Source organism: Sceloporus undulatus, chromosome 10 (assembly GCF_019175285.1).
Source record: "Sceloporus undulatus isolate JIND9_A2432 ecotype Alabama chromosome 10, SceUnd_v1.1, whole genome shotgun sequence".
Classification (NCBI taxonomy): Eukaryota; Metazoa; Chordata; class Lepidosauria; order Squamata; family Phrynosomatidae; genus Sceloporus; species Sceloporus undulatus.
This window is the reverse complement of record NC_056531.1, coordinates 1,593,567-1,621,566: the sequence shown is the minus strand read 5'-3', so window position 1 is coordinate 1,621,566 and position 28,000 is coordinate 1,593,567. Positions and strand designations below refer to the sequence as shown.

The 28,000-nt window shown below is 47.9% G+C and overlaps 1 protein-coding gene across 2 annotated transcripts; it reads right to left on the bottom strand.

Moving 5' to 3' along the window:
- DTX1 (deltex E3 ubiquitin ligase 1) lies at positions 1-26,433 on the bottom strand. Of its 2 annotated transcripts, XM_042441495.1 has the most exons (10): positions 26,109-26,433; positions 24,699-25,745; positions 12,912-13,593; positions 8,540-8,601; positions 7,566-7,727; positions 6,769-6,830; positions 5,997-6,155; positions 4,706-4,867; positions 3,814-3,903; positions 1-3,019 (listed from the first exon to the last, which is right to left on the bottom strand). In XM_042441495.1, exons 2-10 carry the CDS (start codon positions 24,955-24,957, stop codon positions 2,795-2,797), a joined length of 1,863 nt encoding a protein of 620 aa, XP_042297429.1. In that variant the 5' UTR covers positions 24,958-25,745; positions 26,109-26,433; the 3' UTR covers positions 1-2,794. The 2 variants fall into 2 exon arrangements, with proteins under 2 accessions (XP_042297429.1, XP_042297430.1); XM_042441496.1 differs by lacking the exons at positions 24,699-25,745; positions 26,109-26,433 and adding an exon at positions 16,301-16,461.
- Between the last annotated feature and the right edge of the window lie 1,567 nt (positions 26,434-28,000).

Sequence of the window (28,000 nt, the reverse complement as noted above, 5' to 3'; positions counted from 1 at the left end):
TTTGGATTCCACATTTACTGCATAAATTTGTAAAGACATCAACACATGCTGAGCATGAACACAGAGAAGAAAGAAAAAGAGAGAGAAAGAGACAAAAGAAAGTACAAAGCCCTTAGGGATTTCCAGACAAGGACATCGATTGACCATGCGATTGATTTGGGAACGCCCTTCCTCCCAAACACCTTTTGGCCAGAGGCGATGCTGCAAGTCCCAGTCGACCCTGCTAGGAGTGAGGAACGCTGGGAGTCGCGGCTTGACAACATCTGGAGGGCCACACTTGTCGCACTCCTGCTGTGACAGAGGCGAACAGGCTCAGGGGTGCAAACACCACAATCTCTTGGTGCTGTTGAAACGCTGCCCTCTGAGTGACTTTAGGGAATGCACAGCCTTAGACAACAAAAGCATTTTCATTATTTTTTGGTGGTATTCAAAGGGTGAGAGTCAAAGAAGAACTGCCTTTGAAAAGGTCCGTAGGTGCTTCCGTCCCAAGGAAATTTTTATCATGTAATTGCCCTGCTTTTTTTTGGTGAAATTCTTCCAAGAAGGGAATTGGGTAAAGGGTGGGGAAAGTCTTTCAAAGTGCTTTGGAGGACTTCCCCGGAATGATCCAAAGCACCCGTATTTAGTGGGATTTGCACTTGATGTGCCTCCCATCCCAGTCTATTGTCTCAATCCAACATCCCCTCAGCTTAGTGCCAAAATCTGCATGTGGACCTATGGCATGCTGAGCCATACATCCTCCCCTTAACATTGATGAGCCCCTGAAACAGCCCTGCAAAGTCAATCCCAGCGATCAGGTGGGATCAGAGAAGCATCTGGCTGTGTATCCGTAGCCAGATGTGAAATGGTGACAACAGCATCAAGACCCCTGGATAACCCTGGCAGATCTCAGTGCTGTCGTCATCATTTTGCACCTGGGTACACTGGGTACACTGCGAAGCATGGAATTACTATGCAGTGTGACTGCAGAAGCTTTTCAGCAGGCCAGGAGGGCCGCTGGGGTCTGTGCCAGGGAGGAAAGGAATACTAACCTTCCTTGGCACCTTAAAAAAAGGACAGCCACACATGTGTGTGTATGGATGTGCCTCCAAGTCACCTGTTGTTTTATGGTGATCTCATGAACTTTCATAGGGTTTTCTGTGGCTGGGGTGGTTTTGCAGCACCTGGTATTGGCTGGCAGTCTCCCATCCAAGTACTCGCCAGGGCTGACCCTACTTAGTTTCCAAGATCAGACAGGATCTGGTGTGCCAAAGCCCATAGTTAACCAGACCTCAAGCAGATAAAGAAGAGCGGAAGAAACCCTCCATATCCACAGATTCTGCATCCATGGGTTCAACCATGACTTGCAAATATATGTTTTAAAGATAGCAATCTGTCAGGAGTGTAAAAGCTGTGTGTTCCTGCATGGCAGGGGTTGGCCTTTGGGGTGCTTTCCACCTCAAGAATTCTATACACCCCAGAAAGCCTTCCAGTGTCCTCTGTCATATAAGATGGGGGAAGCATGGCCAAGTTGGGGCTGCAACAGTGATGAGCGAAAGGCACTTTGCACACTCCTAGAGGCCCCCTTTCATGAGTCCCGACCTTCCAGGGTCAAACTCTTGCGACTGACTGACAAGCCCCGCCGAGAGGGAGTGGAAAGAGAATATAACGTGCAACTCTGCCTTGGATCAAGCGATGCTGACTCCTGTACTCCAGATGAGACCGGCTGGTGCATGCCAGGAGGTTGTCACATTTTTGGCATTTTTGACGTGGAGTGGAATAATTGCTCCAGGTGCATCGCGCAGCAGGAGGAAAGGGGAGAAAGAAACAGGCCGGAAAAGAGCTGCTGCAGTGCCGGTCTCTGCTTTAGAGGTGGAGCGCAGATCTCCTGGTTTCGACCTGGACATTTGGAGAGCCTTAAAAATCAAAACCCAGGCTGTCAATGAGCCTGAAACCTAGGGACCCTCTCCTTTTTCATTGGGGTTTTTTTGGGGGGGGGGGGACCTCGGCAACGGCACCAGGTATCACTCCTGTCTCAAGCTACTCTTCTAGAATTTAGCTAATACTAGTTCTACCTCTACTTTTTACCCCCTTCCAGTTATTCTAGCCTGATTCTGAGGCTACATGAACTGTGAAGATGGAAAAAACGATGCATCCATCTCTCCTGTTCCACCTCTTTTCCTGACCCAGGGGTCCAGCAGTGGCTTGGACATGGAAAGAGAAGTAAATGGTGCAATGGCGCAACCCAAGGGTGTAAAAATGGCAGGGGAGCAGAGAGCACAGGAACAGCAGGAACGTAACACGGCATGTCTTAATGTGCACGCAGGTACAGTCGTGGCAAAGAGAAATATTGCAGACTGCCAAGAATATACATATATATAGATAGGTGTGTCTGTGTCTCTCTCTGTGTGTGTATATATACCTCTCTCTCTCTCTCTCTACAGATAAATATATATAAAAAGAAAAGGGCAGCAGAGTATTTGGATCAGTTGCTCACTTGTGCAGTTTGGTGTGGTTTCCCTGCTGTTCCTCCAAACGCGAGATTATCCTGATAATCTGGGTCCAGGATTTGCCCAAGGGCTGCTTCGGCGACATTGCTGTGCGGAGAGCATCCGAAGTCAAGGCAGCAGAAGCAACGTGGGCGGTGAGAAAGGATCGACCCCAAACCCTGGCGGAGAGCTGACCGACAAAGAGAACACATGCACGGACAGACGGATGGACAAATGCAGGCAGTGGTCACGCTTCCACGCATCACACGGCGAAGGATGGGCAAGGGAAAGGGCATGGCGGGTGGGGGGAGAGTGCGAAACCCTCTTCAGTCCTTCAGGTGAGCTTCTGACACTCCTTGGGCCATCAGTTCCGCCAGAACATTGTCCAGGTAGTTTGGGTCAGGGTAGCCATGGCCCGTGAGGTTGGAGCCAAACTCGGTCTTGTGGTGGATCTCGTTCCAGACGACAGTGTCGGATTCGCCCGTCGTGTTGGACGTCCCGATAGTAAAGATGAGCCGCCGTTCCCAGGCCACAATTAGGAGTTTCAGGATCTGCGCCAACAGAAGACAGAAAATAAATCTTTCCAATGTAAATTCGAAGGCTTTCATGGCTGGCATCCATAGCTTTTGTGGCTTTTTCAGGCCATGTGGCCATGTTCTACAAGAGTTTATTCCTGATGTTTCACCAGCATCTGTGGCCAGCATCTTCAGAGAATGCTGGCATGGAAGAGAGTTAGGTGTATATATATATATATATATGCTGTGTGACCCCACTCTCTTCCATGCCAGCATTCTCTGAAGAAGCCAGCCACAGATGCTGGCGAAACGTCAGGAATAAGCTCTTCTAGAACATGGCCATAGAGCCCGAAAAACCCACAAAAAGCTATAGAAAATAAATCATCCGTGACAAGGTGAAAAAATTCTTCTTTTGGACATGAACTCTTGGAAGTAGCCCAGTCCGCTAGGGGATTCTGGGAGCTGAATCCAAAAGCAGGGCTGTACCAGACACTAGGGCACTCCTCCATGAAATAAAAAGACCCAAAGGTGTAGCAAGAGGGGAGGGGAAAAAGGCATTCCTTCCCCCCCAAATTATATCATTGACCCTCCAAATAAGGATGCTGCTCCCTCCAAAGACTTTTTCCTTCATGTCCCAAGTTTCTAGCATTGCAGTCACTTAGAACCTCTTTTGAACCTTTAGAAATAAGACTTTAGGCATCCAGAGAAAAAGCACAGGCCAAGTGACGCAGGGAATGCAAACACGACAAACACAAGAGCATATGATCCTCAATTTTTCAGGCCTGTGTTATTGTGTTGCTTGGAAAGGCGTTGGAAATGCAGCAACCTACCTTTCTGCCTTTCTCATTGTCCGGAAGGTAACAGTGACGTGGAAAGCCTCGTGCGGTGAATTTCTTCCCAGGATTGGGGTGCTCTGGACCCTGGTTAAGGAAGACAGGATACGGTTAGGTCCTCCACCAATCCATTGCATGAACTAACATCAGTCCCTACCAGTTAATGCCTTATACAGGTGAGCCGGGTTTGAGGTGTGCCTGATCACACTGCAAAATGAAAGCAGTCTGACACCACTTTAACTACCATGACTCGCTCCTACAGAACCCTGGGATGTGTAGTTTGGTGAGGCTCTTCCTCACCAAACTGCAAACCCCATGATTATGTAGGATAGAGTCGAACGCTCCTCCAAAAAAAAAAGAGGCACATCTGAAATGTCCCTTCTTTGCAAGTCTCTTGCAATGATATTTATTTACTTTGATACCCCACCTTTCTTCCCATAAGCTCAAAGTAGCATCCATACCTCTCTTCTTCCCTGCTCTTATCCTCGCAACAACCCTATGAGGCAGGGTCAGGATGAAAGACGGAGAGAGTGTCTGGCCTGAGGCCATCTTGTAAATGTCATGCTTCTGTCGGGCTTGAGCCTAGGGCCCTTTCACACTATATAATTACAATGTTATGATTCCATTTTAACTGCCATGGAAGCATCCTATGGAATCTTGTGAGTTGTCATTTAGGGAGAGATAGTTAGAGAGTTCTAGCACCTCCCTAAACTAGGCATGCCAAAATTCCACAGAATGCAGCCATGCCAGTAAAAGTGGAATCATAGCTCTAGAATTATGTAGTATGAAAGGGCCCCTGGATCTAGCAGGACCTCGAACCATTCCACCTCTTTGCCTGACCCTTGTTCTAGCTCTCCAACCTGCTCCCCCCTCTTGCTGCCTTTCTTACCTGGATCCCTGCGGGAATATCGTACACGATGCGGATGGTTTTGCAATCCCCATAGCCGGGGAGTGAATGTGGGATGATGTGGAACTCCATCTTCCCCGGGGGCTGAGTTCCAGTCTTCTCTCCGTAGATGGCTTTACATGTGGGGCATTGCAGGCTGCCATCCTGCCAGGCAAAAGAAAAGCCAGAGCAGAGAGGGAGGGAGGAGAGATGAAGGGAGGGATATAAACACATTAACTCAACTCAGGCCTTGCCCTTCCCAGTTGGCTCAGGCAAAAGCAAACTGCTTCAGCTTTTCCTAGGTGGTGTGCTCTTCCTCAATAGAAAGGTCTTTGCTTGCTGGTCCTTAGCTCAGAGTCCAAAAAAGTTCATTGTCCTCCCCAAAGTCTCCCATCAGCATGGAGTCGTGCTCCCAAAAAAATCACTTTTCCAAAAGGTGACTTTTTAGCAAGTTGCATCTAGTTACTTACACTGAGTTGTATGATTTGTCCAAAAGGACCATTATAACCTGCATTGCAGCTATGTAGGGAACAGGGAGAAAAATGTGGACATTGGCCCCATTAAGACATCTGCCTCCCAAATTGAATTTCAGCCTCAACAGACCGGCCATTAAAGCTGGCATCGGGGAAGAGTGGGGGTGTGGTGTCTGCATGATGCATGCCTCGACTTCCTCCCATGCCAGCATGATGTCATGTACCCCACCATACGGTGGCAGCGGCATCAAGGTGCTCTGGGGCTGCATCCAGATGACGTGGTGCTAAAGGAGCGCCAAAAAGCTGTGGCACCAGCGGCTATGGCAGCCTTTCAACAGTGCAAAAAGGCCAGATCGGGGCTGTGGCATGTAGTTACCATGGTTCCGATCTTGTGCTAAAAGGGGTGGTCTGTTCAGCCCTTGGTCCCCAAATTTGTAGCGTTGCAGACAGTGAGAGCTTGAAAATGGATGACATCCAGCTCTCTTCTGTTGGCTGCGTTTGCACTCACTGGGGTCACTCTGCCTGCCTCTTTGCATTGGACGCTTTTTCCGAAAGGCTCAGATGGAAGTCGGAAGCGAGTGCAATGCTAGAAATTTGGGGACTGCAGAAAAATGTCATTTTGCAGGGCAGAATTTTTATTTGGGAGAGGGCATTAAAATAGTCTTAAATAAATATATAAAAGACGCCTGGACGACTCCCCCCACCCCGCCACAAGACCTTCAACACAAAGGAGTGCCATGAAAAAGAAAAGACGGTGGCAATGAGGTTGCTGCATTTCTTAAAAAGAGACGAACTTGAAGCCTGCCCACCTCTGGTCTCACCTTGTTGCCGTTGTTGTACATCGCAACCAAGCAGAGGAGGTGGTACATGTGCCCACATTTCCCCAGCTTGCCCACCAGCTCTGGCTTGGCCCCTTTGTGCCGGAGGATGCCCTCATAGCCGGATGAAGACACCAACCTCTCCATACAGATTGTGCAGTCCTGCAAAAAGGGGGTGCAAGGGGCTTTGTAAAAGGAAAGCTTGCAAATGTTTCTCTGCTAGACTTGTGGCTGTTCGATGCCAGGATTCCATTTTAGGGAATCCTATTTGGTTATAGCCAGCAGATCTTGTCTGGTCTTGGAAGCTGAGCAGGGTCAGCCATGGTTAGTCCTTGGACGGGAGACCGCCATGGGTGCAGGAGGCTCTGTTTCAGAGGAAGGAACTGAACAAACCATCTCTGAGGATTCCTTGCCTCAAAAAACCCAATGAGAAATGCATGGAGCCACCATATATCAACTTGAAGGCACATATATGTACAAGCACCTCTTTGTTATGGAGAGTAGGAATAATTTGCAAATAACTAATTATTCACAATTAGTTACTTCCAAGCACTAGATCAGGACATATAGATGGGACTAGAAATTGGATTTGGATTCGAAAAAGGAACGCCCCCAAGCTCCAGATAGAACCACTGGGCCACTTCAGACTTGAACCTCTGTGTTCATCCCCACAGCTGCCTGAAATTTTACATTACTCTTTACTTTACTGACATTTTACTTACTACCCCATTATCTTAGATTAGTTTAAGGGGTCAGGAAAGGAGGGGGAACTCACCTCATCTGGGGGATTTTTCACTTTCTGGATATAACGCCGCACCACGTCCTCCGGATTCTTGCCTGTTCACAGCAGAAGAAGGCGGTTACTAGGCATGCCTTACTGGCAATGTATTTAAAATATTTTCCAAGAGGCATTCCGTCCAGCTACAGAGGAACCAGGTTAGATTCTTTGGGGCAATTCACCGAATACCCAAATCGGGAACATCCATGCCATACTATTCCCAATTTCTATGTGCGGTTGTGAAACCTGAACAGTGAAAACAGCTGATGGGAAGAAAATTGGCTCATTTGAAATGTGGTTCTGGAGGAGAGTTCTGCAGATACTGCAGACTGCGAAAAAGACAAAGTGGATCCATGAGTAAATCAACCCTGACCTCTCCCTAAAAGCCAAAAGGACGGAACTCAAGTTTCTGGATAAATCATATGACAACATACGAAGAAATGGCAATGCTCAGTAATGATGTAGCAGTTTGAGCATTGAGTTAGAGCTCCAGGAGAGCCGGGTTCGAATCCCTGCTCAGCCATGGAACTGGGGGACCCCGGTCACACTGTCTCAGCAATGGTAAATGTTCTCTGAACGTTTGGGGGGGAAAATGTGTCACCCAGTGGGGTTCTATGGCCGAGCTTGGATTCGAACTCTGGTCTCCAGGGTGGTAGTCCAACGCTGAAACCACTATACCACACTGGCTCTCATGGGTAGCAGTGCCAACCCAAAATTTAGGTATGTTGGGTATCAGACAGCTAGGGGGCAGCAGGGCTCTGAAGAAGAGTACTGTGAACAAAGACATCTCTTACTTTTTTTCAAATGTTTCTTTTTGGTCTTCCGGCAAATTCCGGTGATGCCAGGCACTGGTTTCATGTCGCTTTTGTTGACAGGTGGTGGGTGCAAGATGGGCTTCGGGGCACGGGTGAGACAGACCGGCAGACCCGCCGCACACATCAAGATGCCAGTCATTCCTAATAGGCCAGAGAGAGACAGAAAAAATGCCAGACTTAGCACGCCAATATTTCGCAGATAAAAAATTGGGACACGTGTGGCCAAGCAACATCGGCGTGTGGTTAAGATGACAAAGTTTATTAAGAAGGAAGGCTGGGGGAGACTGCAGCAGTCTGCTTTTGCCTAAACCTGCTAGAGAAGGCACGAATCCTCCTCTCCTCCCTGCTGAGTTCATGTAAAGTGTCAAATTCATTTTAAAAGTTATGGTTATGCTGCAAAAGGAGCGGATTTAGCTCCTGTTAAGTCACAATTGCAACCGCAGCATAATGTAGTAACGTGATCTATTAGTCAGTTACGCCAAGAACTTACTATAGCGAGCTACTTCCAAGCGCTGCTAATCCTTTGGTAGCAAAAGCCAACACAGTCACTATGCCTCTCTCCTCTTACTCTTTTCTCCCTTTGTCCTCAGCTTGCTTCAGTTGTTGGAAACCGAGTTCAAAGTGCAAAAGTATTTTACATTCCATTAACTTAGAAGGGGGGAAAGACAGGAGGGGGCAGAATCTTGCCCTTCCCAGTCGACTCAGGCAAAAGCAAACTGCTGCAGCCTTTCCTAGCATGTGTGTTGGTCCCCATTAACAACCCTTGCCATCTTGACCACACAGTGATGTTCTTTGGCCTCATGTGTACCGCTTGTCATCCATGAAACATTGGAGAGAAAGGCTCTATGCATCACAAAGTCTGTAAACTACCCTGACGAAATGGTAGGGCCGGCTCTAACTGACTCCATATTAGATGAGCTTCAGCATTGCTGCATCATCTTTGCTGATCTTACCTGCCAAGGCTGGGTGGACCGGACCAGTGCCATTCAGGTTCTTAACCGGGAGGGCAGGAACCCTAGAAGAGAAAAGCAATGCGGTTGAGTCAAGACGTTTCCTAAACCACCAACAGCAGTCAAATTTGTATCCAGTGGTGGATCTCACCATAGGGCAGTCGGTCCATTCTGGGTTTTAATCCAAAATTTAAAGGAGCTATCCAAGAGTCTATTCTGGAGAAGTGGGTGCAGCACCTTGGACTAAAAAAGTCAGAGCAGATTCAATCTGTGTACAGTTGGCCCTTCCTATCCACGAATTCTTTATCCTTGGATTTAACCATCCACGGCTTTTTAAAAAAGGATATAAATTCCAGAAAGCAAACCTTGATTTTGCCATTTTATATAAGGGACACCATTTCACTATTCAGTTGTATTTAATGAGAGTTGAGCATCCGTTGATTTTGGTATCCATGAGGAGTCCTAGAACCAAAGCCCAACAGATACCAAGGGGACACTGTAATAATAATAATAATTTGTTTTATTTATATACCGCTATTCCAAAGATCATAGCGGTGAACAGCAAGTAAGCTAATTAGCAAGTAAGCTAATTTGCCCCCAACAGTTTGGGTACTCATTTTAGCGACCTCAGAAGGATGCAAGCCTGAGTCGAGCTTGGGCCCTTTTGCTGGTCTTGAACTCGCAACCTTGTGGTCTTGAGTGAATGGCTGCAGTACAGGCATTTACCCACTGCGCCACCAGGGCTCCTCTGTATTTTAATGTGCTACCACATTGCACAACAATCCTACATGCACAAGAACATCAACACTCCCATCATCTGGAAATGGTTACATGTTGTCCCCAAAAAATAATAAATCACTCTGTGTGCAAAGTGCAACTTACAGCCATGTCTGTCGCCAAAAAGAGCCATCCCAAGTCAAGATGCAAAGTACCAAAAACCACCCAAATGATTCAAGAGGCAGCCTGTCTCTTTCCCCATCGCTGGCCAGAGAAATGCAACCATAAGCAATGAAATCGCTAACCATTTGCTGTCCTTTCCTGGCAGACCAAATCCACTGTTTGGGTCCCACAAACGCACAAACGTACCTGACCACCGGCTTGGTCTTCATGGCTCCTTGCTTGAGTGATCTCCCACCCTCCGAGAAAGCAAGTATGGAGCGGAGAGAGAGGTCAGGCCATCTCTCTAGGTTTGGATTAGGAGGCCGCTAGGTCAGCGGGCTTTATGGAGGAGCGTAATCTCCTTCTGACACTACAGCGAGTCTCCCTGCCTGCAATTTCACTGCCGCGTAATGGGGTCAGGAGTGTCTAAGAAAGTCCAGCAGCTGATCCAGTCGTGGAAGAAGGAGGGAGATTATGAAGGGTCAAAGGAGGGAAGGATAAGCTAAAGGGATGCCCCTGCTGGGAAGTGTAAAGCCACTGGTAGGTAGGGCGCAAAAACATTGCCATAGAGTATACGAGTGAGAGTGCTGGCCTGGGGTTTGAGGACCCAAATCCAAGTCCCCACCCAGCCATGAAAATCACATGGTAACTTTTTCTCCCAGCCTGGCCTACATCATAGGGTTGTAGGGAACATAATGTGCGGTAAAAGGAGAAGAGCAATGTACAGTCAGCCCTCCATATCCATGGATTCTTTATCCACGGATGCCACCATCCATGGCTTGAAAACACTCAAAAAATATATCAGTTCCCAAAAGCAAGCTTTGATTTTGCCATTTTATGTCAGGGATGCCATTTTACTATGCCATTGCATTGAATGAGACTTGAGCATCCATGGATTTTGGCCTCCACAGGGCATCCTTGAACCAAACCCTAGTGGACACCAAGGGTTCACTGCATTCTGCCTTAGGTTCGTTGGTGGAAAGGAGAGGAATATATATATAATACCAAAAAAAATAAAAATAAAAAAAACACCCCTCCAAAACAAAACCTTATGGTTCTTTCCCTCTTTTGATGTCAATGAGCAGGCTCCAGCGAACATGATATATGTTCAACTCCCCTTGTTTCCGCAGGAGGGATGTACACACTTGTGGAAGGCTCCCTCGCTGAAATAAATCAGTTTTTAAAAGTGTTGATCAGATTCTGATTGTGCTTTCTGTCTGTTTCAAAAGCATGCCACACATCTCTAGAGGAAAAAGTGGGTTGGCTAAGATTCAGCAAAAAATAAGACAGGGACAAGCGCACATGCCCACACATGACGGACTGACCCAAAGTTGAGATGTGGATTTCAGATTCTCTGTTCCTGTTGCCTGACTGTCTTTACTACATTGATAGGTGACTTCTCCATCTTGGCTTAGAGGCTGCGGAGTTACAGAACGCGGACAAGCGTTCCAACAATCTGTTGGTGCATTTTTACGTGACACTCGCCACTTCTTGCAATGTACAGCATGTGTTGGCCCTGCAGTCTTAGGGATGAAATGGGCTTTGTCGAAGTGTAGTACTCTAATTTGTGTCGGCTTATGGCCTATCCCACAAAGTTCTCCTAACTGGTATAATCCTTTAATAAGAACTATTTATGTCTCCTGCCTGTAGCCTTCAAGGGCCACATGAGAATACATTGAGTGCTATAGTACCACAGAGGCACCAATTCTACCTGTTTACTGGCCATAGCCTCTATTTATTTGTTGCACGCCCTTAAAAAAATCTTGTCCCTGAACTCTACTGTGCATAGAAACCAGGAATATAGGCGGAGGCTACTATATACCAGGTCAGATTATTTATTCATCTGGCTCACCATCATCTCCCTGGAGCTCAGTCTTCCCCGTTATCTAATCCTTCAAACCGGAGCTTGTCTTGGGGATTCTGGGAATTGTAGTCCAAAAAGTAACCTTTCCAAGCTTTGTCTTAAACTGAGCTGGCCAGGGATTAAACTGGGCACATTCTTGGTCTTTGTTGGCAGTTTCCCATCCAGGTACTAAACTAGAAAAACCATCCCCAGAACCATCCTACCTGTCCATGGGCACCGCAAATTCTGTAGTCAGGAGAAGCTCTTCTCAGCACACCAGTTCTACTGAGCATCAACAGTAACCCAGAAATAAAAAATGCAGAGGAAGGAAGCGCATGCAAATGGTGGCCACAGTCCGCCATCCAGGTTGTTCCTAGGAGCGGCTGAGGTATGCTCCAATGATGCGTGTCTGTTTTCACTTCCATTCTTAGTAGCGACTTAAGTCTAAGATGCACAGCTGAAATCACCCAGTTGGCAACACTTTAACAGCCGTGGCTCTGTCCCAGGGAATCCTGGGATTTGTCGTTTGTTGTGGCAACAGATAGAGAAGGCTACATAACTCACAAAACCACACATCCCAGAGCATTGAGCCACGGCAGGTGTCCAAGCGCATCAATTCTGCAACACAGATTAGACCTCAGGGGCAAGCCAAAGTTTGTAAGATGCAGAGACCCTAGTCCTTTGCACTGGACACATTGGAGCAATGTGCAAAATAAACCCAAAACAAAACCATTCTCCACCAAAATCCTCAGTGTTTGGGACAAACGAAATAGTGGCGGAAACAGTCACAGTGCAAGATGAAGACCAGGAAAATGAGAAACGGCAATGAGTCGAAATGGAGTCGCCCATCCTTAGCCTCCTGGCTGACCGCAGCTCCCTGGTGTTCCATGCAAAGGACTGTATATGTTCAAAAGCCACGTTTTTTTGCAGGGACATGACACTAGAGAGGGCAGAGGAATAAGGCCGAGAAAGAAGCACTGCAGGGGAGGAGAAGAAACCAAGCGAGTGCAATGGCGAGAGGTGCTCCTCGGGGCCTTTGAGACTCCGGTTATTCTCAGCCCTGGCACCTGGTTGCTGTGGCAACCTAAGGCCGGCTCTCCGGGTCCAGAGCTGGCAAAAAAAACACATATACCTCCTTTGTAAGAGAAAGAGCCGAGGGATGTTATAGGCAGCTCTTTCCACCCTGCAAAGCTTTGTTTTCCCTCTGCCAGCACACTGCAGATAGGGTTTGTAAGGGCGCACAGCCCCTGCGGCCTCTTTGCCAAAGCAGGTGCCGGGGGAGACGTTATTCGGAGTTTTCCTCTCAGTCAATGCCAGCGGGCAGACAGTATGAAGGAAAACAGGGAGAAATACGTTCATTAGGGTTAAGGACATAGGACCCCTGTGAAAGTGGAAAAACCACAAATTGAAGAATCACCATTGAGAGAACATTTCCAGTGCAACTCTGTGGCCCACATTGGCCAGATATGACCATTATTGCATTATTATTAGTAGTAGTAGTAGTAGTAGTAGCAGTAGTAGTAGTATTTTCTTTAAAAAAATACAAGTGATCCATGCTGGTTGGGGAATCCTGGGAATTGTAACGGGAAAAAAAGAACCCTGGCAAAAGACTCACCTGTTTAGGGTTTAACAAAATGCCGCTTCGAGACTTACCCTGGTGGGATGGAAGCCCTGGTACTCAGGATGGCCACACGCTGCGTGCCAGGCTGGTTCAGGTTGTTTTGACCAGGGAGATGCGTGTGGCTGGGCGCGCTCTGACTTCGCGAAAAGGTGGCCACTTGGATACCATTGGCTGAACGGACCTGCTCCATCTTGGCCGTCCCGCCAGCTTGCATGGTGCCCAGAGACCACAGGGCAGTCCCATTGAACGTATTACTCTGACGAACAGCCAGCGTTCCATTGGCATTGCCGGAATACACTTTCCTCCGCTGGGAGGCCAGGATAGCATTGGAGGCGGCTCGGGTGCTGTTGACTAGCAGGCACTGCTGGCAGGAGCACGGATGCCCAGAGTTGGTGCCCACTGGCCAGGACTGGGACTTGGGGATGGAGCCCATCGTCAGCGGGTAGGCCAAGTCCATGCGCCTCCGGAGACGGCGCTTGCGTTGCGTTTGGCGGTTCACCTGAGACATGCTGTTGAAGTAAATCAGGTAGCAAAATCCCAGGGAGGACAGGTCCAGCCAAGGGTGCTGCTTCTCATAAGCATTTTGGATGGTGATGCAAATGTCCATGTCGTAGGGGGTCCAGGAGTTGTTGTCATTTTCCCACTCCCACACAATTCCTTTGCCAGGAGCAGAGGAGGGATCGTAAAAGTTCCTTCGCACCGGACGCATTGTCCCTGGGGAGGGAAGGAAAAAGAACAGGGATAGATCATGAATGGACATGTTATGTTCATGCTTGGCAAGAAAGTATGCTTAATGCTGCCACCTTTATTTTGAAGAAAAGGAGCCATTAATTGGTTGATTTGATCTGATTTATAGCCTGCTTTCTCCCATACGAGATCAAAGCATCTTACACATTAAAATGCCAGATCTGTAATGCAAAAATGTAAATTTAAACAAAGCCTTAACAATCCATTTAAAACATTAATTTAGAACACATATAACCTCTCGCACCAACTACGATGGTGGTGGGACCAAGAAAACGCCCTTCCTTTCTGACTTATGGCAAACCTATCACAGGGTGATCTTGGCAAGATTGGTTCAGAAGAGGTTTGCCATTGCCTTCCCCTGAGGCTGAGACTTGCCCATGGTCACCCGATGGGTTTCACGGCCGAGTGAGGAATCGAATCCTGATTTCCAGAGTCTCCGTCCAACACTCAAACCACTATGCCACGCTGGCTCCCTTACGTCTGGTTTACCATCTTGCAAATTGCAAAGGGAACGTCGGCTTAAGGTTTTTAACATTCAAGTGGTAACTTTGCCCCGAGGTGGTGCTTGTTGTGTAACGGAGCCTCTGAAACCAAGATTAGTATCATGAGTAGTTTGGCCCTTGCTCTGCGATTAGAGAGAGGAAGATCACACCAGAGGCAATGCTCTGACAGGTCTTTGCTGCCATTGATCTCTCCACGTGACCTTTGGCAGGGAGGCCGAGGGATTCTATTGAATCGGCTAAAACCTTTCCTTGATGGCCAAGCAAGACGAAAACACCAAAGGGTTTTCAGGAAGGCCTGTGCTTCAGACTTTAAAAATGTAATTAGCAAGAGCAACATGGCCGAAATAATTCCCGTTACAATTCCAATGTTAAAGTTAGCATTTTCTTTTTTTGTGCAAAGGGATCTTGCAGCATCTTTGACTTGACAGCAAGAAAGAAGCTGGTAGCATAAGCTTTCCTAGGAAAAGGAACTGAAAGCCTCTTTCTTCATAGTTTTTGTGGGTTTTTCGGTGTTTCGTCTTCCTTCAGTCAGTCTCAGAGGTGCTGCAAGATCCCTTTGCATGCTGATTTTCCAGGCTGAAACATCTAGTCTTTGCTCTCCTGTCTAGTTCGGCAAAAGTAAATCAAACCGGTAAGTTTCGTTACATTTTTGAAAACCCTTGTGCTGCAGGTGGCAAGCCTGTGCTGGCAAGCGCACCTACATAGTGAAACCACATACCCTTGTGACTACAAAAAATATCTCAGGACAGTGACAAACAGACTGCAAAAAGAGGGCAGTTATCATCATGTAGTTTAGTTATGCCTCAGTTATTGCAAGGAAAGTAGTTACTTACAAGGAACACATTGGCCTGAATCCTATTGGTAGTCCCAACTAAAGCAGATGAGTTAACTCAATGGTACAATTCATTCCCCGATTGAGGCTGTGATTTGGAACTAGTTACTTCAGAGCTGTACCCAGGATTAGGGATGGCACCAGGAACTAAGTAATGTGTTGTTGTTGTGTGCCTCCAAGTCGTTTCCAATTTATGGGGACCCTCAGGTGAAGCTATTGTGGAGTTTTCTGGGCACGATTTGTTCAGAGGAGGTTTGCCAGGGCCTTCCCCTGAGGCTGAGAGAGTGTGACTTGCCCAAGTTCGCCTAGTGGGTTTCCATGGCCAAGCTGGGAATCAAACACTGGTCTCCAGAGTCGCAGTCCAGAACTCAGACCACTACGTCATGCTGGATAAGCAACCATTAAAAGTACAGGAGCCCTCTCCAGCTTTGAATTCCCTAGATGTCTAGCAATGGGGATTTGATATGATTTGTGAGATTTTAAAAAACCCTGCATGGCAGGGGGTTGGAATTTGCTGAGGGGTGAGAGACACCAAAACGGAAACGGGATCAAACAGGCGGGTGACATCCACAGAGAATATCCAAGCAGCCGGCAGGGGCTGTTCCCGCTCCGTTTCCTGACGCTCCAAGGGGAAAGCGGGAGAGAACAATGGCTGGGTTGGACGGGCTGGGAAGCAAAACCGTGTGACTAACTCTGGCCCGGTCCAAATTGGCTCAGTAGCTTGAATGTGGGAGGAAATTTTTTGGAATGGGCAGAATCTGACGCAGCAGAATTAATGCTTGCCTTAGCAGGGCCCTGGGAGTGCCAGAAGGAGAGAAAGTCTTCCCAGCCTGCGCACTGATGCACACTGGAAGGTGTTCGCATTGGACCTTGCAAGGCCTTCTTGTTCCGAAAGAATGCACCAAGTTTGTCAAGCAAACAACCTCAATTTTGGAAGAAGCCATGAAGGGATCTCTTGAAGATTCAGGATGTTTTTGGTTACTCACACAAGGCTTATAGGACCTAGTTGTTTTATTTCACATGTGAATATTTTGACTTGCCCAAGGTCACCCAATAGGTTGACATGGCTGAGCAGGGATTCAAACTCCAGGGCCATAGTCCAATGCTCAAACCACACTGGCTCCCCAACATAGGTATACTGTATGCAGAAACAGGCCAAGAAAGGTACATTGCTCGCGAGCCAAGACTAACCACACCGTGTAATGCAAGAAAACATTTCATTTTTTCATCCATGTCAATTGAAATCCAAATCCTAGGAGAAAACCGACTTCCGATTAAAAGTCACTTCCATGTATACACACAACAATGACTCCAAACTTCAAACCAAATGGGAACGCACCTTTCCCGTGCCATTCAAACCCCAAATGAGAGGGTTAGTCAGCAGCCGCTTCTGCTAGGGCATGGGCAGATGCCCTGGGATGCCGAGGCCTGGTGCCAGCTCTTGGTGGATGGGCACGCTGGAAGTTGGAAACCCAGTCCAGGGCCCACACTCTGCCAGGCCCACACCCTCGCTCACATATGCACGCTGGCAAAGACGCATGCCATCTCCCTGGCGCATCCTCTCCTCTCTCCCTTGGCTTGCTGATGGTGCAGCCAGAGAACAGCAGGCTGTGTACGCAATCAATAATTATGTTTGAAGTGTTACGTTAACTGTGCATCTCTCCCTGGAGACTCATAAAGCTAAACGGCCCTACGCCAGCGGTTTCCGTGGTGTTTGTTTTCAACGAGGCGGGCTTGGCAGGCCTCCGGCTGCTAGTTCCCTCTGCCTTGCAGCACTGCCAAAGCGGGAAGCTGCAGGGAGGAAGGCGGCCGAGGGCTGGCATGTGTAAGCAGCTCCTCCTCGATGCTGCCATCTGCCCATTTCTCTTGGGTGCCACTCCATACCCTCCAGGATGCCATGCAACATCTGAGTGTGGTCAAGAGGGCAACTGCTGTTTGTTGAGGAAGGATACACAAACTTTGCTTGGATGCAGCAGTTTGTTTTTGCCAGAGCCAGCTGGGAAGGGCAAGACTCCACCTTCTTGCCTTTCAATTTGGCAGGGAGAAGTCTCAATCAATCCTCTGCCTTCCCACTTTCTCAGCTGCTCTTAAAATGTCCCAGTTTCTCTCTTCTCCTCCCACTTTCCCCCTTTCCTTCAGTTGCTGCAAACTGAACCTTTTCTTCATCCGCCCCTAGTTTATATAATAATAACAATAATAATATAACTTTGCAAATAATAATAATAATAATAATAATAATAATATTTGCGAAGTGCAGCATTCCAGTAGGCTCAGGCAAAAGCAAACTGCTGTGGCTTCTGCTTGCTTGTGTCTTTTCCCTTATTAATTTTTCCCGTATTAACCTTTTCGCTTATTAATCACCTTTGTCATTCTGATCACACTTTGGTATTGCTTGGCCCCATGTGCCCCGCTTTTCATCTGTGGCACGTTGACGGTGTTGGCACATGGAACAAAAGTTAGGTGAATTTTTGCCGGTTGGATTCTTCCAGCTGTTGACATAACCTGGGCATGAATAAGGACTAGTCAACAAAACAAAAGAAAACAAAATCTGCCTCGAGCTCTTCCTGCAAAACGGGCTTGCCAAGACTTTGGTTTGCGAAAAGAAGTTTGCATAAAGGCAATGGATGCTTTGTTTGAAAACAAGATCTGCTGCTCTCTGGACAGTTATGTTAGTTCACTGCGAACTGGAATAATAAATTTAAGGCTGAGACAGGTCTTTGGAATGGGTTATTGTAATAATTTGGACAGCGGCAATCCTGCAGAGTCAATTGGTATTATAATCCTTATCACCGGATAATCCATTCCCACCTATCCCCAATTTTTTTTGTACATAATTGCAGAGGCTTGGAAGGAGTGAGCATCCCAAAGAAACATGCTCTTCCCATTTGCCGGCACATGAGAGCCTCCAGTCTCGTCACCACAGGGAATTCTCAGAGCACACGGCAAACACATGCACCCTTACTTTCCATTTTCTAGGCCTTTCACCCCACTTGGGTTCCTGGTAGGGCCTAGCAGAAACCTTCCCGCAAAAAGGTTCCCCTTGCCTATTTGTCCGGACCGATTAATTACTGTAATTAGGGCAATTAATCAACAGCCTTCTGAACCGCTTGGCAGAAGCGGAAGAGCGGCATCGGGCAGCGTCAGCGCTTTGTGCAGAGGCACCAGGCTTCTGTGGAGGTGGAGGGATGTGGATGTGCCACCTTGCATCAGCTCGGCCCTCTCCTCCTCGGCAGCCAACGCGAAGCCAGTGCCAGGAGGAGAGAAAAGCTTCTGCCTGGCTGCAGCTCTTCTGACCAAATGAGCTGTGACAGATAGGAATGCCGCCAGGATGAAGGAAGGCTGTACGACCAAGGCGGTGGCATGATGGCATACGGCTGGCATGCAGGAAGAATGCAAGAGCCAGTCCATGCAGCAGAAATCCCAACACTCAGTTTTCCTTCCAAGAGACAGAGTTTCCAGTCCTTATGGGTTGCGACACCATGTTGGAAAGTCCCACGTCAAGGCCAGCATCTCATTGGCATATGTATTGTTATATTGTAGTGCTGTGCAATGACCTTTGGTCAAAAGCAATAAAGTTTTGATTTGATCTCAGGAGGCATCTACATTATAGAAAGAATGCCGTTTGACGCCACTTTGACTGCCATGGAATTTGCCTTATGGGTCACCTAAGCTTCCAAGGTTGCAAAGCGCAGTCTTACCCAATAGGTCGATCAATATCCATATCTCCTCTTTAAGTATTTCTTAAGCGCTGATCTCTCCGGAAATTAACAGGAGGATGAGCCGCTACTTTATATTAATATTTATTCTTGTAGTGCCAGGAGCACAACCACATTGGAGTCACTGGGGATCACGAATGGACTAGAAGTGGGAGATTCATTGGCAAAAATGTAATGTGATGTAATGTGGTTTTAATTTTTATATTGTTTTAATAATTTTACTATGTACACCGCTTTGATCACTGCGGAAAAGCGGTATAGAAATAAATTTTATTATTATTTATTACAAATATTTAATAATGTCTGTGTGGTCAACCGCGGCTCCATATTAAACAACAACCTCCTTGTACTATAAAAACCCGGCATGTCAAGATTAGTGGGGTCCCAACAAAACATTTGTCCTGACTGGCTAGTCGTTTATGTATAGGATTTCCCCACCTTTGGGGTTTCCAGGTCTCAAGGGACTTCCTCCTCAGGACTGCCAGGAGAAGGAGTAATATATCATGATAAGAAGCCAGAATCAATGGGAGAGATTATTTTTCTCTTGGCTCTGTCCCTGAGCCCAAAGCCGCTACACTCAGCCAGCCGGCACCTGTCAGGCTCAGCAAGTGTCACCCCATACTCCCAAAAGCTTCCACAAAACCCCATTGCATTCCCTCCAACGGCCCTAGTTTAGCAGGGACAGTCCCAGTTATTCCTCTACTGTCCCACTTCCTCAGTCGCTTTGACAATGTCCTGGCTTCTCTCTCCTCCTTCCGCTTTCCCCCTTCATCCTTAGCTACCATCAACAGCCGTGAAATGAGTTCAAAGGACAAAATTATATTTATTTTATAGAAATGGATTTATATCCCACCTTTCTCCCCAAATGGGATTCACGTAGTTTGCACAAGATTTAACTCTGCAGAAGGGAGAGAAGTGGAGTCTTTGTCCTCCGCTGTCTTCCATTGCTGCAAACTGATCTCAAAGTACAAAAGTAGTTTCCATCAACTTGGTAGGGAGGGAGAAGAGAAGAAAGGGAGGAATCTTGCCCTTCCCAAAAGGCTCAGTCAAAAGCAAACTGCTACAAGAGGTGTATTTTATAAATGTGATTTAAAACAATTTCAATGAAAAGTATTTTTAAAAAAGCAAACTGCTGCAGCCTCCTCTACCTACAGCCCAGCCATGACACCTGAAGTGACAACCTAAAGTGCCACTTGGTGAGAGAGCAGCTCCGAATCAGCCTCTCTCTTTTGGAGACCATTGGAAAGTTGCCTTTGGCAACTGTTTCTGGTGACCCAGGATTTTCATCGAAGCTGGCAACAACCATGACAGCAGCCCCTGCAACACTGGCTCGAGAAGCAATGCCGCACTCAGGAGCCTACCGGAGCTCTTGACACACCAGATCTCTTCTCCGTGGGCCAGTGGCAACCTGCAGAGAGCCTGGCACAAGTAGGATTTTTCTCCCTTCCTAATTCTTGTGTAAAAATCCAGCACTTGCAAACCCGTCTCAGTCATGAGTGAAATGACTTCTTCTTCTTTGCATCGGTGGGATTTGGGGGAATGGAGAAGAACCCCGAAATCGCACCATCATTTCACACAATAATATGCGGCAACGCTGTATTTTCAACGGATGAGCTTGTAATGTGGCATTCAATCTAGCTGCATTTTCATATCATGATTGATTAGAAGGAGATAGGGAAAGAGCTAGTAGGGTCAACTGGGATTTAGATGTCTTAAATTTGTTGTCGTGTGCTTTCAAGTTATTTCTGAGTTATGGCGACCCTCTCACAGATTTTTTTTTTTTTTGGCCAGATTTGTGCTGATGAGGCTTGCCCTGAGGATGAGAGAGTGTGGCTTGCCCAGGGTCACCCAACAGTTTGAGCTGGGAATCAAACCCTGGTCTCCAGAGTCCTAGTCCAATGCTCAAGCCCCCGCATCATGCTGGCTCTAAGGACTCTTTAGCTGTATGTTGTACTTTAGCGGAATAAATTGTTTTTGTATTACGCACCAGTGAAAATGCTGGAATAGAGTTATTGGCTGAGTTTGGACACATGCTGTCTCTGGTGCCAGCAATGGGTTCAAGGGCAGTAGTGTCCATGGTTAGCATTATAAGAGTAAAGTGTCACACAGCATGGGCATCTAAGAGCACTGTTGGCAGTAGTGGCACAATTGGAGGTCCCCAAATATGGTGCCATAGGGGTGGCATACATGAAAGACCCTCACAGCCACATCCTGGCACTCTGACTTCCGGAAGGGCCACAACTGGGACAGATCAGTTCCGGGAGTCTCCCAGGTCATTGTCCATTTGGAGGGATTTGGAAACAGACTGGCCAGCTGAGCTATTGAAAGCAAACCAAAGATCAGAGGAGCCCCATCTTTGGCTTGCTTTCAATAGCTAAGCTGGCCAGTCTGTTTCCAGATCCCTCCAAATGGACAATGACCTGGGAGACTCCCAGAATGGATTAGTCCCAGTACAAGGCTTCCAACCTCAGATGAACTCTTCCAGCCAGGAAACAGGTGGCTGTGCTTTGGACAGTTCCTTTCGCTGTGTCCACAAGTCCACCAAGGCACAACTCTGCTCTCTCATCACTTGGGGTGTCCCCAGATCCAAGGCTGGAAGGAACTAGTTCCAAGTCACAATGCACTCCTTCGCGGGACTTTCCAGATCCCATCCCAATGGCTCCCTGACCCCCCCACAATGTAGCATTGCCTGGAAACGTCTAGGAATTACCCTTCAAAAAGGTACAGGGCCTTTGCGTTGTTGTTGTTGTTGTTGCTGTGCGCCTTCGAGGCTTATGGCGACTCTAAGGGAAACCAATCGTGGGGTTTCCTTCCCCGAATTTGTTCAGAGGGGGTTCGCCTTTGCCGTCCTCTGAGGCTGAGATAGTGGGACCTGTTTGTCTGCTTTCACATAACTGGCAGTGTAATGCAGATAATGCTTTGCGGTTGGATATACGTGGGCCTGCATGGTGGTTTCTCCTTTTTGCTTGTATGTGTTACAATATATTACTTTTGTATGAGAAAAATTTTTGTTGTTGCATCCTACATGCTTTTCCTTCTGCAAAAAGACTTCTCCTCCAAGGTTGGAAAGATAAACATTTGCCATCTATTGTCCAACCGTCAGAAGATCCAACTGCTCCAGCTATATATACACGAACGGGTGCTTTGCAGGCATCGACTTCAAGAAAATGTATTTTGGGAGCTATATTAATGTGCATGCCAAGCCTTTGTTCCTATTCTTTATGTGTCTTTTCCCTCCCTCTCGTTCTTTTCTGTTTCTTTTCTTGTAATCCGTTTTATTTTTTTAAAAAAACTGGTTTTGAAATGAAAAGGTATTCTTAGAATGTATGCCTTTGGCAGGGCTGCTTGTCATTTGCATTGTTTTATTTTTGTACAGATCTTAATGGTGCGAAAGAGGAAGAGGAGGAGAAAGAAGAAATGTAGTTCCACTGCACCCATGTTACACCACAGTAACTAGTTTGAAGCAACTATGCTACTTGGAACTTATCACTTCTTTGGTAATGATTGAGGCCTCTGCATTATAGGATTTCAAACCAGATTCGCATTGATGGTACAAAGCCAAGTTGCATGCATCGCCAAACACAGCATGGGTTGCCCCAAACCAAGCCAGTGCCAGGGCATATTTTATGGGCCACTTGATCGCGCCACTTTCCGTTCTCTGAAAAAGAGGTGCATCTGTCTCTAGGTATTAAAAGGCCCCTCGCTGGGGCTAAACACACAACCCTGGCCTCTCCTTCTGGCTCCTTCTCCCTAGGAAGCAAAAGCAAAACAGAAAAAGCACTGTCGATTTTGGCTCCAGAACCAAAACCAAAGGGAACGGCGAGCCAATGCTGATCACGAGGCTCTGCAGGTTCTTGGTGACATTTTGATCGAATCGTTCCTTCAAGGAGCTCTGGGTAATATATAGGAACCCCCCCTTCCCTTCCTAATTCAGTTTATCAGCACAGGTAGGTTAGGCTGGGAGAAAGGACTGATGCGCCATCGTCCAGTGAGCCGCAAGGCTGAGCAGGAATTTGAACTTGGGTCTCTCCAGTCCTGGTCTGAAATGTTCGCTCACTTCCACATACTGTCTACGCTGTCTGGAAACTCAATGTATCTCTTCTGTAGTAAGCAAAATAAATAAATAAATAAATAAAAATACTCTGAACATTCTCAGATATTATTATTCGATTCAAGCCAGCTTGGATCCTGCATTAAAAAAAGAAACAGGTCCAGAGACGGTTAAACCCTAAGTTATATTATTATTATTATTATTATTGTTATTGTTATTGTTATTGTTATTGTTATTGTTATTGTTATTGTTATTTTCTTCTTCTTATATCCCACCTTTCTCCCAATATAGGGAGTCATATTATCTCCTGTACTCCAGACCCAGGAAGGGAACAGTGCAGAAACAGGAGAGGAGCATAGCTACAAAGTTGTGGTTGTGGCTACTCAGTGCTTCGAGGTGGCACACCATTGTTTACGGGGCCATTTATCTCCTGCACTCATGACTGCTAGAAGCTTATGGGAAAAACAAGTGTCTCCCTTTCCAGGCCCAAGGGATTGCCGCGTTAGTCTGTTGCGGTGAAACACAGTGAAGGAGAATGCTTTCGCAGGCACAGATTTCCGAGGTCAGAGGTTTTACCTGTGCATCAATGTAATTGCAACAGAGAATAAGACTTCATGCATCTGACTGGGGGGGATGCTTGTCATTGGCAAACACTTGAAGGCTGAGGGGAGCATTGTGCGGTTCAACGGATGTTCAGAGCCCAGATCTGCAATTGTAAAACACATCGCCTCAAGCATAAGTCCCACTGAGTAGACAGGCCCAAGGTTGCACGGTCGGCCACATCCCTGCAGATCTCTGACTCTGGCGGAGACGCGACATGGCAGTTGCAGAACGTGAGAGCTATGCATTCATTGTCCTACACAACCCTGGTGTTCAGTGGCAACCACCTAACACATATGTGTCCATTGAAGCACATGCACAACCATGCACAATTGGGGCCCATGTAAATCCATACGCAATGGCACCACACGCCAGTTCTGCAACCATGAGCGTGGGTGTCCCGCACGGGATGAAAACAGCCAACCACTGAGCTAGATTTCGACATGTGGGGACGTTTTTTCAAACCCCCTCCGCCAGAAGCACTCAACCCAGGGAAACTTATGCATTTGTAAGACACATCTAAGTCTCCCATGCTCCATTTCTAAAAGGAGTGACACAGGGACTTGGGTATGAATGCTGGAAAGCTTTCTCTCTGTCTGAGCTTTTCAATGGGCCATTCAGAAATATGCTAGAAATAGCTTCATTTTCCAGTCCTCATTGGCAGGTTCTAGGGCAGGACCTTAGGCCAAGTTTAAGACTTAAGCCTAACATTAGGAGTCGGAAAGCTACGACTGCTACTAATATAACCCTACATCAAGTTAAAACCAGTGTATATATGGCAAAGAATTAGACGAAAACACAGTCCCTTGCCCTAGGTAGCGGATCTTCTAGCCGATATGCCACTGTTGCTACTGCACTGCTCCCACTTGAAATTCTGCATCTGTTTATCCCTTCCTTAGTATCATGCAAGCAAAACTTTCCACCAACTGAAGGCAGAGCGCTTCCTACCTCCCACAGACCTGGCACCCTCCACGTTTTGAGCCACAACTGCAACCAGTCCAGCTCGCAGGACCAAAAAACAAAAACAAAAACAAAAACAAACAAACAAACAAAAAACCTGGAGTGACCCAGGTCTGGAAAAGCTGGTTTAAATGTTTCCTCAACTTCCCTGCATGTAGAAATCTAGGATGTCAGGGAATGTGGTTTTTCCCCAGAACCCTGATGGGCTAGTTTTCTATGTGCAGGGAAGTTATGTTGTTGTTTTTTCCCCATTTCCAAACATGCTGCACACCTCTCCATTTGAACTGCAAAGTGGCATAGGTTAAGAAAGTTTTTGCCACTTGATTCTGCTGCCAAATGTATTCCTGCTACCCAGGGCCCAACTTGGGCCATCATGCCACAGCGCACACGATGGCTCCCCTTCTACCTACCTGTGTCCTGACGGAACTGGTGCATGGACTGCAGGTCGATGATGTAAGGAGAAAGCTGGGCATCCACCTGCCCCAAGACCACACTTCCCCGGGCATCCTCTTTCAGGACGTTCTCAATGTGGTGGCACACCGCCGCCGTGTAGGGTCGCCAGCGCCCATGCTCGTTCAGCCACTCCCACACCACCACGCGAGCCACATTACTGGGAGGGAAGCCTAGTCCATTCGCCAAGACCAGTGTCCCTGTGCCAGGCCGGGCCATAATGCCAGCTCCTGCAGACCGGGCATGAGAGGCAGGCAGGGTCACCAGCAGGAAGGTGTCCTCTCCATGCGTTCAGGAGCACCTTCAGGGTGCGCACCTCTTTTCCCTGGGGTCTCGAGGAGTGCCAAGTCCAGACCCTTGCCCAAAGTGGCAAGCAGAGTTTGAGTGTCTGAATGTCCGCTGTCTTTCAGGGCCACCGGATTGTGGATGGAGACACCAGAGATGAAGCTGGTGGTCCTCTTTGAGGAGGCAGGTCTGCTGGCTGAGTGGTGGAGGCAAAGCCGAAGAAGTTGAATCACCCCTCAATGGTCACCAGAGTGGCGTGTTCGAATCATGCCACATCCCCAAGCGGCAAAGCAAAGGAGGCATCTCCTTCAAGGCAGGTCCATCTCCCTGGAAGGAAGCCTCTAAAGATGGATGCCGGGCTTTCTTGGTAGGTCAAGAGTGGGCTTTGGGGATGGAGAGGGGTCCAGAAGTGGCAGCAGTGTCCTAGCCCAGGACCTCTTGGAAGCCTCCCAAAGGTCCAGTTCCAAAGCAGGGCCGGTGGTACCCAAGCGAGAGAGCGAAAAAGAAGAGATGCTCCCAGGGATTTTCCCAGCTTGCTCTTGCCACCCAGCCTCAGGCGGTGAAGGAGAGCCTGGCCTGGTTGCTTTGGGGAGGGCGACCTCTTTCCTTGCTCAGCCCCCCCCTCCTGCCTATGATGCCAAGGCTTGGGAGGCTGTGTCATCCTTGTTTTTTTTCCGCAGCCTTGGTCCCTTAGAGTCTGGATCTCTGGGTTGATGCAGAACCTGATGCCAGGGAGGGAAAGAAAAAAAAAAATCAAGAGGTACCAAACTAGTCAAATGCCCCCCACTCAAAGACCTCCATGCCCTCCTCCCCATAGAGAGAGACTTTCCTTGGCAGGGTAACCACCCCAGTTGCTGGCATCTAAGTCCTTGCCTCCTCTTTGCCTGGCCTGAGCATCCTTTTTCACCCCAAATTCCCTGATACAGGGGGGGGGGGATCCCCCGTTCCCCCCCCCACCTCCCCTTTCTCTCCCATTCTCCCCCCATAGAAAGAAAAGAAAAGGATGCCCTCCAGCTGTGAGGAGGGGGCAGAGGATGCCAAGCCATTGCCACCCCACCCCCCCTTTTGGTCCAGATGTTGCTTACCTGCCTGGATGTCCAGCAGCCACAGACAAAGGAGGAGAATTGCAGGGGCCAGGATTTATACTGTTTTCATTTTTGGAGGGGGGGATCTGGAGGGAGAAGGGCAAGATCAGCCTCTTGGGAAGGTGGAGGATGCCCAGCAGGTGGAGAAGGAGGCTTGCATTTTTCCTACTCCCCCCTCCAAAAATCAAAAGATGGGCCAGATCTTGGCCCCCTGCCTCCTTCCCTCCCCAGCGTTGCCTCTTGTTGGTGCTGCCTTCCTGGGCTGTGCGTAAAAGCGCTGGCTTTGGAGGCGAGAGAGAGAGAGAGAGAATGAAGGAGGGAGGGAGGGAGGAATGGGAGGAGGGATGGTGGGAGGGATGGATGGAAGAAGGGAGGGGGAATGGACTGAAGGAGGAAAGAGGGATACTGTAAAGGAGGGATGGAGGGAGGGAAGAAGGGATGGAAAAAGGAAAGGAGGGATGGAAGAAGGGATGGAAGGGGGAAAGTGGGATGGTGGGAAGGAGGGATGCAAGGGGGAAAGAGGGATGGTGGGAAGGAGGGATGGAGAGATGCAAGAAGGGTTAAGGGAGGGGTGGTGGGTGGAAGGATGCAAGGAAGGAGAGAGGGAAAAGGGATGGAGAAAGGAAAGGAGGGATGGAAGAAGGGAGTGAGTGAAGGAGAGATGGAGAAAGGAAAGGAGGGATGGTTGGATGAAGGGAGGGAGGGAGGTAGAAAGGAAAGGAGGTTTGGTGGGATGGATGGAAGAAGGGATGAAGAAAGGAAAGGAGGGATGGAAGGAGGCAGAGGCAGGTTTTCCTGAATGAACCTAGGGGGATTAGGTTCCACCATTCGGGAAAAGTGTCGGTCTCCCCAGAGAACTGACCAACTCTATCTCCCAATTGTGATGCTGGCTAGGCCTGCTGGGAGCTGCAGTGGCCTGACACCCCCCAAAATTGCCCAAGCCTGCCATGATCCTGAGAGTTCACTCCGATGTACCTTCAGGTCCTTTCCGACTTAAGTCAACCTGACTAGGCCAACCTTCTTGCTTGCAACCTAGGCCTCCAGGCTCAGGGCTGAATTCAAGAGGCCACAAAGCTGAGATGCCAAGGGTGAGGTCTTCTATGTCTCCCCACCCAGTCTAAGGGCCACCTTCTGTCTCACCACAGGGGTTCAAGCACATGAAAACATATGAAGAAACAGCACACCCATCTGGCACAGCCTTCTAAACCAGCCAGTTAAAGGCTGGAATTCTGCCTTTATTATGCAGTGTGTGTTATGTATTATGTAGTTTCTTATGTAGCATAGAGGCCAGAGGGTACTATTGGTGCCAGAAGTGATGCTCTCAGAAAGTACAGTCAGCCCTCCGCATTTGCGGATTTTACTTTGGCCGATTTTATTAGTTACGGATTCGGTTACTATGTCCTCTCTCGGAATCCTCAAAAATTCTGTGGGAAGCTGACCCTAAAGTTGTTCTGGAGGATTTCAAGCTTCCTAGCAAAAACCCTTCTCTAGGCCCTTGTAAGTCCTCCAGCATGATTCTATGGTCAAACTCTGGCAGATGTTGACCACTGAGTTTTGCCGGAGCACCTACAGATTCCTAGAGAGGCGTTCTCGCTGGTGGGGGGGGGAGTCTATATGTTAAATAATGAGATAACAAATGATTTGCAGTTTTCCCACTTTTGCAGGGATCCAGTGCCCCTAGACCCCAGCGACTGCAAAGGGCCTGCCGTACATTGGATCCAAAGCTTGGGAGAGGGACTGGTTAGGAACAACTCCCAGTATTCCCAAAACAGAAGGGTCCTATTGGTTGAAGCCTTGTGGGAGTTGTCATCCCTCCAAAGTAACTCCCTCCAAAGTAACTCTCCCAAGCTCTGATTTTCTTTCCTGGTTTGCAGATTGATTTTTATAAGGCT